General features: G+C 35.5%; 1 protein-coding gene across 2 annotated transcripts; it reads left to right on the plus strand.

Moving 5' to 3' along the window:
- The first annotated feature begins 1,896 nt into the window (after nucleotides 1–1,896).
- Nucleotides 1,897–11,372, plus strand: LOC101209415 (B3 domain-containing protein Os07g0563300). 2 transcript variants are annotated; one of them, XM_011659895.2, is made up of 14 exons: nucleotides 1,897–2,410; nucleotides 3,244–3,325; nucleotides 3,448–3,546; nucleotides 4,232–4,568; nucleotides 4,724–5,069; nucleotides 5,276–5,372; nucleotides 5,916–6,090; nucleotides 6,981–7,054; nucleotides 7,600–7,668; nucleotides 7,746–8,009; nucleotides 9,128–9,177; nucleotides 9,530–9,643; nucleotides 10,071–10,141; nucleotides 10,276–11,372. In XM_011659895.2, the coding sequence occupies exons 1-14, from the start codon at nucleotides 2,256–2,258 to the stop codon at nucleotides 11,061–11,063; spliced, it is 2,721 nt and encodes a 906-aa protein (XP_011658197.1). In that variant the 5' UTR covers nucleotides 1,897–2,255; the 3' UTR covers nucleotides 11,064–11,372. The 2 variants fall into 2 exon arrangements, with proteins under 2 accessions (XP_011658197.1, XP_011658199.1); XM_011659897.2 differs by having other exon boundaries at nucleotides 7,600–7,647.
- The last annotated feature ends 70 nt before the right edge of the window (nucleotides 11,373–11,442 follow it).

Below are 11,442 nucleotides of genomic sequence, written 5' to 3' on the forward strand. Positions count from 1 at the left end.
GTGATGGGGAATAAAAACAGAATTCAAATCATTGCAAGCCTGAAAATTCCCTAAAGAACATCGTTGAGTCGGCATTGCTTCAGACTCCCATTCAATAACTTTTCAAAGAATTCTTCAATGTTTTTCCTCTTTTTCCTCCCTAAGGAACATGAGCAAGCTTTCAGTAGTATTAAGTTTGTTAAGTAGAGTTGATATGTCAACTTAATAAGACGCTCTATGGTACAGGGCCTGATCCAGCCAATTTTTAACATATATATTATGCCTTTTAGTCTTTCAGTCTGTCGAGTAAAGCTGAATCGGAAAAACAAGAAAGACTGCCATGCTGCATGTGCATGAGCATATAAATTGATAGACTTGGCCATTTTAGCTCTCACTTAGCACCACCACTGCCAACAAGGAGCATATATTCAAGTGAAAAGTCTCACAGAACCATCAACTTGTTGTAGAACCATTCAACTCAAAGCATAGATAGGACTAAATAGTGGGAAAAAGACATCGGTTGGAAGGAAAAAAAATAATCAATCCAACAAGAAAATATTTTAAAACTTCAACATGGTTGTAGGTTTGGCTGAACAAGTAAATTCAAAGATGGGATATCTGTTCAACCTTAAATCTATTTATTCATTTATGCTTTGTTTGAATTACACTCGTAAGTATTTAAATTTAATTTAAAAAGTAAATTATTTTGAAAAAAAATTAAAGTGTTTGGAAACACTCAAAATATATTTTAAAGTAAATTTTAAATAATCTTTAGAAAAAAGTATTTAAACAAAAATGAAATTCTTAAACAATATTTTTTTCTTTAATTCAATTGAAACGGATCCTTAATTTTGTAGAATACTTACGACATTTTTGAAATTTGGAAAATTGTATCTTCTCTCACCTACCGCTACAATAACTTAACCTATTTTGTTTAGAACCAATGATTAGTAGAATAAAATAGTAGTTTAGAGAAAGATCATTATTAAGCGATTCAAGTTACTTTACAATAATATATTGTTCGTTATCTTTTTTTAGTGGTACTCTCCATGTTCATTTTGATAGAATCTTGAGCTGGTTGCAGAGTTTGAGATGTGTCATCCGTGGCCAAGAAGAAGTATTAGATTGTAACCCAGTCAAATAAAACCAAATAAATAAAAGGTCAAACCCTGGAATCATCTATTATTCATCCTCAAGTTTGAGTTCCTATGATGTCTTATAAAATACAATCCTTGTAAATATTTTCAACAATGCAACAAAAAGTTCTTCTCATTTATCTTCATACTCTCCTTTAGTCTTCTCTATCTTATTTGATTAGAGTGCGTTTCTTTTCTATTACATTAAATTGATTATTGTACTTCAATATGTTTTATGTTGCATTTTTGTACTATAATCCAATATTTGTATCGTAGTTTGTACTCTGGTAGTTAGCTCGACAACTTATGACTTTTATTAGATTTGGCAAAGTACATTTAATATTTTTAGGTTATATTTATTTAAGAAAAAAAGGGTGTATGTTCAATATATTAGTATCTTAAGTTTTTTAGAAATTGAGGTATTGTCGCATCATATCATGATAAGTAATCTCTAAAGAAGGTACTCATCTTTATTTCGGTATGTACTTAACTAAATTGACTATTCGGAGTGTCAATTTAATTGTTAAAGTGTGGTATTTTTGAATGTGAAGATCTTGTTGTCATGTAGGTTAGTTCGAACCATATCTAAGCAAAATTTGAGGAAGCAGTAAAATCGACAAGTGACCTATGACAGAATACAAAGGGAGTTAAATTGTTGTTGTGGTAAAGAAGTTTAGGAATTATAAAAAAGGAAAGAAAACAAAAAAGAAATGAAAATAGGGAGACGGAAAAGGAAGGGAATGGGAAAATATAAGAGGGCCGAAGTAAAACGGAGACGACTCGACTTGATACCGAAGCCTCGTGGATTGATTGTATTGTATGCTATTATTTATTATTGATAAAGGATTGATTGTATCGTTTGTTGAAGAAAGAAAGAAAGAAAGAAAGAAAGAAAGAAAGAGAAAAGAAAATGATTTTCCAAAGAAAGACGCAATTTTTACTTTCGTCAAATTTAGTTTTATTTGGTTTAAATAGGTCGCTGTCTTCTCTACAAGCCGTCTATGGGGTCTGATACAAATCCTGTTAGGCTTCTCGTCCCATGATTATTGCAGATCAGGTCGCAACTACCACCATTTCAACTCTTGAACTTTCTACCTCTTTTCTTCTTTCCTATTCTAGGGTTTATGCCCTCCAACTCCCATGTCTTCTGCCCTTACCACTGCTTCTTCCTCCTCCTCCCCTCTTTCCTCTAAATCTTGCTATAATTCCGACTGTAAGGAACTCAGGCCTGACCGCTCCAGAAAGGGATGGCGTCTTCGCACCGGCGACTTTGCCGAACTCTGTGATCGATGCGCGTAAGTCTCTTCTCTTTCTACTTTTATTAAAAATTGTTTCTTTCCTTTCTTTTTACCCCCTCTCACTCGGTTTCCTCTAGTTATTAGTCTGGACTACTTATCTGGGCATGTTTGGAGTTTTCTTTGCTTGGTTTAGTGCAGGTTAAAGGGGAGGGGATTTACTTTTGCCCCGTCCACTTTAATCGCCATTTTTGTGTGGGGATGTTTTCACACTGGTTCCATCAAGTTTCGAGTTTTACGGGTTAAGGTTCTGGGGATTGGTTTACAAAACTCAATGAATTATGGTTGCAGTTTCTAAATACGGTGAAGCTATATTTTCTGTTTTAGAGAGCTTACCGACGTGTGTTGTGGGGTAGAAGACTAGATACAATTTTCATTGGAAGATTTGCTTTCCAATGACCTGTGAGAGTTAGTTGATTCATGTTCTGGTTAGAAGTTCTTTTGTTACTGAACCTGCAATTGTTCTTATGATATGGACTAAGTGACTCGTTTTTTTCCCCTCCTGCTTCGAAATTATTTCTTTCTAGGAAGTTGGAGTGGTTCTGACTTACTAATATTGTGGGCAATTTATTTCTTTTGAGTATCCGTAGTAATTGATATGATGCGTGCATGTGGATGGATTTAGCGCATTTTGTATAAGAGTGCTGAAGTATTGGAAGTAAACAGATATCATAAGATGGTTGGTTGTGATGAGAGGATTTTTTTTTTCATTAAAAGAATTATGTCGATTGAAATTCGTCTATGTCTACGAATGCTTACGTCTTCTTGTAAGCACTCTGGTCAAATTGACTACGAACATTTTAAGAACTCTGGTCAAATTCAATTCTTTTTAGTTCTGCTTACGAGGAAGGAAGATTCTGTGAGACTTTTCACTTGAATGCTTCTGGTTGGAGGTGCTGCGAATCCTGTGGAAAGGTGAGTGAAGTTAATTTCTATCATTTTATATGCTCTATCTTGTAAGTGTGACCATGCATCTCCAAATCTTTACTTTTTGTTTATTTTATACATATTTACTAATGAGAAGTCTCTGTCTCCAGCGGGTTCATTGCGGGTGTATTGTTTCAGCTCATGCATTCACCTTACTGGATCCTGGGGGTATCGAGTGCATGACATGCGCACGGAAGAATGTAATCTTAGTAAGGATGCATCTTGCTATTGTTAATTCTTTCATTGATATTTCTTTTAACTGTTCATACTTTTTTTGATCGGTTTGTTTGGTTGTGACACATGAGTAAAATATTGCCATTTGAAGTTTCTTTAGTTAAAACTTCTGCATAGACTATCCTTTTTACACATGGCAATTTTTTAACGAGAGGTTCTGCCTCAATGCTGATGCAATAATTTCATCTCTCTTGGTAAACAGTAAACATTGATCTCACAAGGGAACCGCCTGGTGAAAGTGGAAATTACGAAGGCAGTACTTAAATTTTGTTCTTCAAGTTGGGTCATAAAAGTCACGTTTGTCCAAATGAAACTATTATTTAAATTGATGTGCTATAAGTTGACAAAGATATCTTTTTCTCAAAAAGACTAACCAATTCTGATACCTTTTCATAATCCTTACTATGTTTTTTTTTTGCGGCTTTCCTTTTAGTGTTTATTTGTTAGGTTTTATCTTCCTACTGTTAAAAGTAATCCTCAATTATTTTAGGCATTAACTTTTGAAATTTATGTTAAATCCGGTTTTCTATCTTGGGTTCACTCTCTAGTCTTAGGATATGGTTCATGCACGTGCAGTTTATGGAATTTTAAGTTAACATTAGTTTGATTGAATTCCAACATGATTGACGTTCTAAATCAATTTTCTTGTTTTTGGTTCAGCCACTAAATCCAGCCTGGCCACCGTCTTTGCTTTTCCATTCAGCTTTGCCCGACAGACTAAAAGAACTATCTGTTAAAAATTGGAGTCAGTTGGCTGGATCAGGTCCTGTACCATGGCGCCAAGCTCCCAGTATGTTCAATTCTTCTCTCCCTTCTGGTGAATTGCATCACAGAGCACCTTATGAAGTTGACATATCAGCTGCACTTAACAAACTCAATACTAGCGAAAGGTTGCCTGTATCTTTAGAAAAAAGAAAAAACGAAGACTTCTCTGAAAGGTTCTTGAATGGGAGCCTGAAGCCTTGTGGGCAGGATTTATGTGAAAATGGGACTGCAGGTGTGCATCTTTTCTTTTCTATATTTTATGTTTTGAAGACGTGTAGATAATTAGTATAAAGTTGATATGTAGTTACTATTCATTTTGGTCAGAGCAGTGTTTTAGTTGTTATGAGTGCGAAGTGTTGGCTAAACCTGACTAGTGATATCGTGTAGGAGGCATTAAATGTGATGACAAACCTAGCTCATGTTCTAATATGCCGAAACAGTCTAGCTTTGTGAAGGAGGATTCATCTACTATGCAATATGGTTTGAATATACCTTATGCACCTCCAAATGAACCAAGTGCTCGGGGTAGGATTTCTGGAACTCATTTGAGACCAACCCCACTATCTTCTCTTCCAAAGCAGATCCATACCAATTTGCAAAATGGTGCTGACTCGTCTAACGAAACACAGCTGCGCAATGGAAGGCCTAGAGGAGAATCACGTGGAAAGAATTATTTGCTTCCGCGATACTGGCCTAGATTTACCGACCAAGAGCTACAACAAATATCTGTCGAGTATCCTCAATCTTGGATAATTATAAAATACAAAATAAAATTATTTGTAGTTGTCGAGGGCTTGTAACTCTGGTTACTAGGGTTCTTACTCCTTTAAAGCATTTCAGTTAAATTTTCAGGGAAATATTCAAGGATCTTCAAGTTCCTTTGCATAATTTTGTCAAATTTTTTAGAAGTATTAGCTAATAGCCTTGACAATATTCAAGCTCGAATTCTGTAATTACTCCATTGTTTGAGAAAATGTTGAGTGCTAGTGATGCTGGGCGGATTGGGCGGTTGGTGCTTCCTAAAAAATGTGCAGAGGTAAGTAGTCAATTTCTAGTGTCTATTGGGGTTTTTTTCTTTGGAAGTTTTGAAGTAGCCATTGTTTTTCAATGCTTGAAGGAGACCTTATTCATTGTTTTGGACAAAGTTGTTAAAAAGCTAGTGTCTATTTTCCTGTATTCATGTTGATATATTTTCACTCCTTTTTGGATTTTGTATCTTTTGAATATTTATTCCTTTTCATCATATCAGTGAGAAGCTGTTTTTTGTTTTTCAAAAAATACTATTTGTTAGTTCAATATGCATGCTACTGTCTAATTTTGGTTGCAAGTTAAATTGTGCAGACATCATGGGCTGAAGTTTTAGCGGTTTCAATCTTTCTAGCATAGTAGCTGTAGCTCTAGTGTCGTACCTCATACTTATTTGATACTTGAGATGGGTTCTTAAAGGCAACCAAACTTAGTGAAATGCTTGCTGCTTTTGATCATTATGCATTTTTTTTCCTCATTATTTTGCTTCATCTATGGATTGACTTTACGTGTTTGTTCTGTCATCACTCGGTTATATACTTTCATCATGCAGGCCTATTTTCCATCAATTTCCCAGCCCGAGGGATTGCCTCTAAAAGTACAAGATGCAAAAGGAAAGGAATGGATATTTCAGTTCCGTTTCTGGCCTAACAACAATAGCAGGATGTATGTTCTTGAGGGGGTTACTCCTTGCATACAGTCCATGCAACTGCAAGCAGGTGACACAGGTAAGCATACAATAAGAAAATATGTAATTCTCATCAGCAATCGCACACCACAGTTTGTTAAAAATTAGGTTTGATTGGAAGCTTTTGTACACACCTGCAATGCCCTAAATTGCCAAGGCCAGTTTGATAGTAATGTTTTAAGTCCTGTATCTACAAAACTAAGGCTGCTTCCTTGTAATTTCCATGTTCATTTGTTTTTTCAGTCTCTGCTTTCTCAAAATTAGAATACCAAAATATATATTCAAAAGCTCTCTTTTATAGTTAAAATTTTGGCGAAGATTTTAAGAACGATTAAAAAAATCAATGTTACAAAATATTTTAATTGTTGATACCGAGGTTATTTTAAACATGTAAAACTTACAACAAAAATGCTGCTTGGTAGTTATGGTTTGTTTTGTTTTGTTTTGTTTATTTTTGTTTTTTAAGGGTTTTCCTGTATTTATGTTCTCTCATGTGTCCTTTATGTAGAAAAATTGAATTTATTTTTCTTTCAGGAATTTTCAGGCTTCTGGTGATTTCAATTGTGCTTTTAGAATTCTATCAAAATTATATAAAAAGGTTCTCAAAAAAGTAATCTGTAAAACAAATTGCTAAATAGTTTGTCAAACAATTCCTAATTGATTCATGATTCATTACTCATTTTCTTGAATGCTGAAACTTAGATTAGTTTACCACCTATCAAAGAATTAATTTCATATGAATTTCCTTAACACCCAAATGTTCACCCTGTTGTTGGGTTATGCGGGTTTTCCTATGAGATTACACTCACGGATACTAAATAAAAATATTTACTATCTTTTTTTTATAAAACCATAAATTTTATTTTATATCATATATTGTGTATGGTCTCACTCATGGTATGGGACTGAAATCTCCTTTCACATTACCAGTGACATTTAGTCGGTTAGAGCCAGAAGGGAAGCTGGTAATGGGTTTCAGAAAGGCCTCAGCTACAGCCGACCAGGTTATGCATTTTCAAGATAGCTTATGGCTTTTGTGTATGTTGAAAATTTTGAGTGAGATCCAGAATCTTGATGCCATTAGAATATGAAAGTTAAATGCATTGTTTTGTATGCAAAACATTGCATGGACGCATTATGTGTAAAGATCTTTCATTGTTCACTTCTTTTGGGATATCAATTTGTATTAAAAACGTCTAAGTCGCTATAATTTTGCACCTGAGACTGGAAACAGAGTATTCTAATTGATTTTGTAAGTTTTAGATTGTTGAAAATGTTGACATTAGTGCTTACTGGAAAAAAAGTTGCATATATTTACAACTAAATGAGAATATGAATGCCTGTCTGCAAATGTTCACATGTAACGTCACTTACTGAGTTAGTAATTGTCATGGCAGGTTTTTTGTGATATAAATTTATACTTATTGGGTGGTTACGTTTTCCAGATTATGTCTAAGTTTAAGCATGAGTTTCCATTTTTCTTTACCTTCAAAACAGACTGATTGTATCTAAAATTGTTTGTGATCTAACTCTATATTTTCTTTGGCAGGAAAATGAAACAAACAAGACCAAGAATGGAGCTCCTGTACATGGAGATGTCAGTAATATAAAAGTTAAAGTCAGTAAAGTTTCATTTGCTATCCATTACTTTAAACAATAAATATTGGATCACCTTTTTTTTCATGAATCAACCAGGCTGAACTGGCTGATCCTAATTCGTGGACAAAAGTTGATAAGTCTGGATACATAGCGAAAGAGGTCTTGGGTGCTAAACCTTCAATTTCTAGAAAGAGGAAAAACAGTACCCTAGGTTCTAAGAGTAAGCGCCTTAGAATTGACAATGAGGACATGATTGAGTTGAAGATAACTTGGGAAGAAGCTCAAGGATTGCTTCGGCCTCCTCCAAACCAAGTTCCAAACATTTTGGTCATTGAAGGGTTTGAATTTGAGGCATATGAGGTATAGCTCACTACAGCTATGTTTTTATGATTCCATGTATCCATTATTAGCATTTTAATTCTTTGTGAACTGAAAACCAACACATCCTTGACTCAAAGAAAAAGAAAATTAATATATCCTTCTTTTGGTGCTCATCACGGAATAAAATGCTTTGGCTATGGTGATCTGGATACCAGCAACTGGTTATATCCTTATACTTTACTTATGTCGACAGTCATATGACTAATGGAAGTGAAATGTTGCAGCCAAATACTATTGGGCAAAATGTTGGAGCTACCCTTGTCTTTGGGCAAAATGTTGACTCACAACTTTAATGCTAGGAGTTACCCTTATGATTTCGTGCATAGTAACTAATTGGAAATCTGTTAGGAATCAAGTTAGTGTAGGATGCCTTTGTTCAATATTGGTTAGAATGAGATTAGCAATGTGGTACTTAAGTGGCTTGACTCTCCCACCCCAATAAATAGCTTTTAGTGTGCAGTTTCTTAAGGTTCTTAAGTACCTAACAAAATCCTTTTTGTTATCTTTTGGTTTTGTGGGTTAACTCATTCTCATTCTTTTGTATTGACTTCTTTCTTCAATATATAGTTACATATCCAAAGGAAAAAAAAAGCAGCTAGAAGCTATATTAACATTCTAATTCAAGTGCTTTAAACTCAAGTTTTAAGCTCTTCACTGCTTTTGGATCCAAAAAATGTTTTAATTTATGTCATGAATTAGAATGATCGTGACAGTGATTTTGGAGGTTGTCCTTTCTCTTTGATCCAATGTTTGCCTGAGATTTGCCATGATTTGGTTACTGTCATTAGGGGTGATTGTTGTTTTGGTTTTGTCGGTTTTGGAGTCAACCAAGAACCAAACCAATCGATTTTCATTGATTTAAACCGATCACTGGTAAATAACAAAACCAACGAATTGGATTTATTTGGTTTGGTTTATTTTGGGTGTTTGGTGTTCCTTTTTTCTTGCGAACTTTTATTTCATTTTGACCTTTGTTTTGAATGTCAGCCTTAGGTTTTGGAGTTAAAGTAATTGGTGTTGGTTATATGATGTCTATTTTATGCTGCATGTATTTTAGGGTGATGGTAACATCAATATTCTGGCTTATGTTATTACAGGAGGCACCTGTACTTGGGAAGCCATCAATTATACCACCTGATAATACAGGGTAAATAACCTCTCTTTTCTGGTGGGTTGATCACTTTCGTGTAGCTTTTCTGCACCGTCATGATGTTCATTTTTTCTGTTGTGTGCTTTGCCTACTTATGGGCAGGACTGCTGATTTTTCATTTTGCTACTGAAACTTCTGTCTGTTATCTGAAATTAGTAAATCTTGTATGTGTGTTGCTATTTTTTCCCTCTTTTTTATTTTTCCTTCATATTTGAAAATAGCACGTGTCTTGTAGCTTTTTGTTTTGTCTTCCCGTGGTTATGACATCTTACCATACATGGCATTGGCTAGTCTGTAAGTAAGATATATATTATCCTTGCACATTCCAAATACTTTGGTTCATTTTCAGCGAAAGGATTCAATGGACGCAATGTGAAGACTGTTTGAAGTGGCGAAAATTGCCAGCTAGTGCTCTTCTTCCCTCAAAATGGACTTGTTCTGACAACTCATGGGAACCTGAGAGGTAGCAAGGATGCATTATTCTCTATTGACTTCTCTAGTGTTGTATATTTATTTTTATCACAATGAGATCTAAGACAGTAAGCACAAACTAGTATTATTCTCAGTGCAGCCGTATAGTGTATAGAGAGGTGCTTTCGCCTATTTTCTACAATATGTTTATTTGTTGTTTGGGCATGTCATTTTATCATGGTGCTGTTACCAGAGGTTAATTATTTATTCCTCTTTGCGGTCAATGAAATTGGATTTGATATGTTGAGGTAACACTGTCTGACATGCTTCATTAGAATTCATGGTCCGTTCAAGGCTCTATTTTGGAGGAAAGGATTAAAATGTACTGTGGGAGTTTTTGGGAGGAATTATCTTGGTGCTTCTGATGTAGTCAGTGTGGCCTATGTGAATATTACTAATATAATTCTCTTTGCCACTAGATCTTTTTGCTCAGCGCCTCAAGAGTTGTCAACCGAGCAGCTAGAAGAACTACTTTCCCCGGGTAATTCAGGTGTGAATTGTTCAAAACGAAAACTATCACATCTTTGACCGTATCTTCATGCATGATGAATCTCGACTGATTCAATAATATTTTGTTTCTTATCCAATGTTCCTATCCTAATCTGTTGTTTGCTATTTATATAGTTGCTCCTGTCAAGAAAATGAAGGCTGCCAAACTAGAACCAGATAATGTTGAAGCTCTGGAAGGACTTGACACTCTTGCAAATTTAGCCATCTTAGGAGAGGGTGAGGCAAGCCAGACACCTGGCCAAGCAACCACAAAGCACCCTCGCCATAGACCTGGATGCTCATGCATAGTATGCATTCAACCACCAAGCGGGAAGGGACCAAAACATAAGCAGACATGCACTTGTAATGTGTGCCTGACAGTAAAGCGTCGGTTTCGAACATTAATGCTTCGACGAGAAAAAAAGCAATTTGAAAAGGAAGCAGAAACTATGCGCCAAAGGCATAAATTTCAGGATGAAATGTTCCCGGATAGATCAATGGACGAAGAATCTCTTACTTGCAGTAATACAAGTACAAGTAAGCTTATGGAGGAAGGAAAAATGAATGATGGCTCTGATGAGGATCCTAATAGAAACAAGCCATCCACTTCACCTTTTAAAGGCCAGATTGATTTGAACATGCAGCCCGAGCGGGAGGAAGAGCTGTCACCAGGTTCTGATTCTGGAAGCATGATGAAAATGCTTCAAGATACTGGGGACAGGTTTCTTGAGCAGCAGAGGTCGAACTCCGGTGGTACTCGAAGTTCATCAAGCGATCCGTTAGAACCTGGAGGGGAACGCGAACACAAAGGTGAGAGTAGTAGCAATGTCATTGATCTCAGTAGCAACAATTTAGACGCTGACAAGGACCATCCTGCAACCTTGTCCTTGAATCCATCGGCGTCCATGTCAACCACAGGTTGAATTAAAACATTCTACTTAGATGCGGGCACTTCATATATACATTGCATTGGTGGGTCAGTTTTTGTTGTACATTCATCCACGCTGGCCTTCATCAAAGTTGCAAATCTGTACATAAAGAGGGTTCAGACACAACCACCCTTAGTTTTAGATGACAGCGGAATGTTGAGCAGATAACTAATGAAATCTCTTATTTAATCAACCATTTTAAATTTGGAAAGTGTTGAATGAATACTTCATGCACAATTATTAACAGGTGAAGTTGATTTTCAGCACTATTGAAATGGAAACTGGTTTTCATGAAGTTTGGCTCATCTAAACCCATTTCTTCACAATCTCAAGGAAAGATTCATACTAATTAATTGTTAAGCTATGTTCGTTA

The sequence above is a fragment of the Cucumis sativus genome, chromosome 6 (assembly GCF_000004075.3).
Source record: "Cucumis sativus cultivar 9930 chromosome 6, Cucumber_9930_V3, whole genome shotgun sequence".
Classification (NCBI taxonomy): domain Eukaryota; kingdom Viridiplantae; phylum Streptophyta; class Magnoliopsida; order Cucurbitales; family Cucurbitaceae; genus Cucumis; species Cucumis sativus.

Coding starts and splice junctions, on each gene's coding strand:
- LOC101209415 (XM_011659895.2), top strand. CDS start 2,256: ATGTCTTCTGCCCTTACCACTGCTTCTTCCTCCTCCTCCCCTCTTTCC. Junction 3,547..4,231: donor CACGGAAGAATGTAATCTTA/GTAAGGATGCAT, acceptor TTTTTGGTTCAG/CCACTAAATCCAGCCTGGCC. Junction 6,091..6,980: donor ACTGCAAGCAGGTGACACAG/GTAAGCATACAA, acceptor TCACATTACCAG/TGACATTTAGTCGGTTAGAG.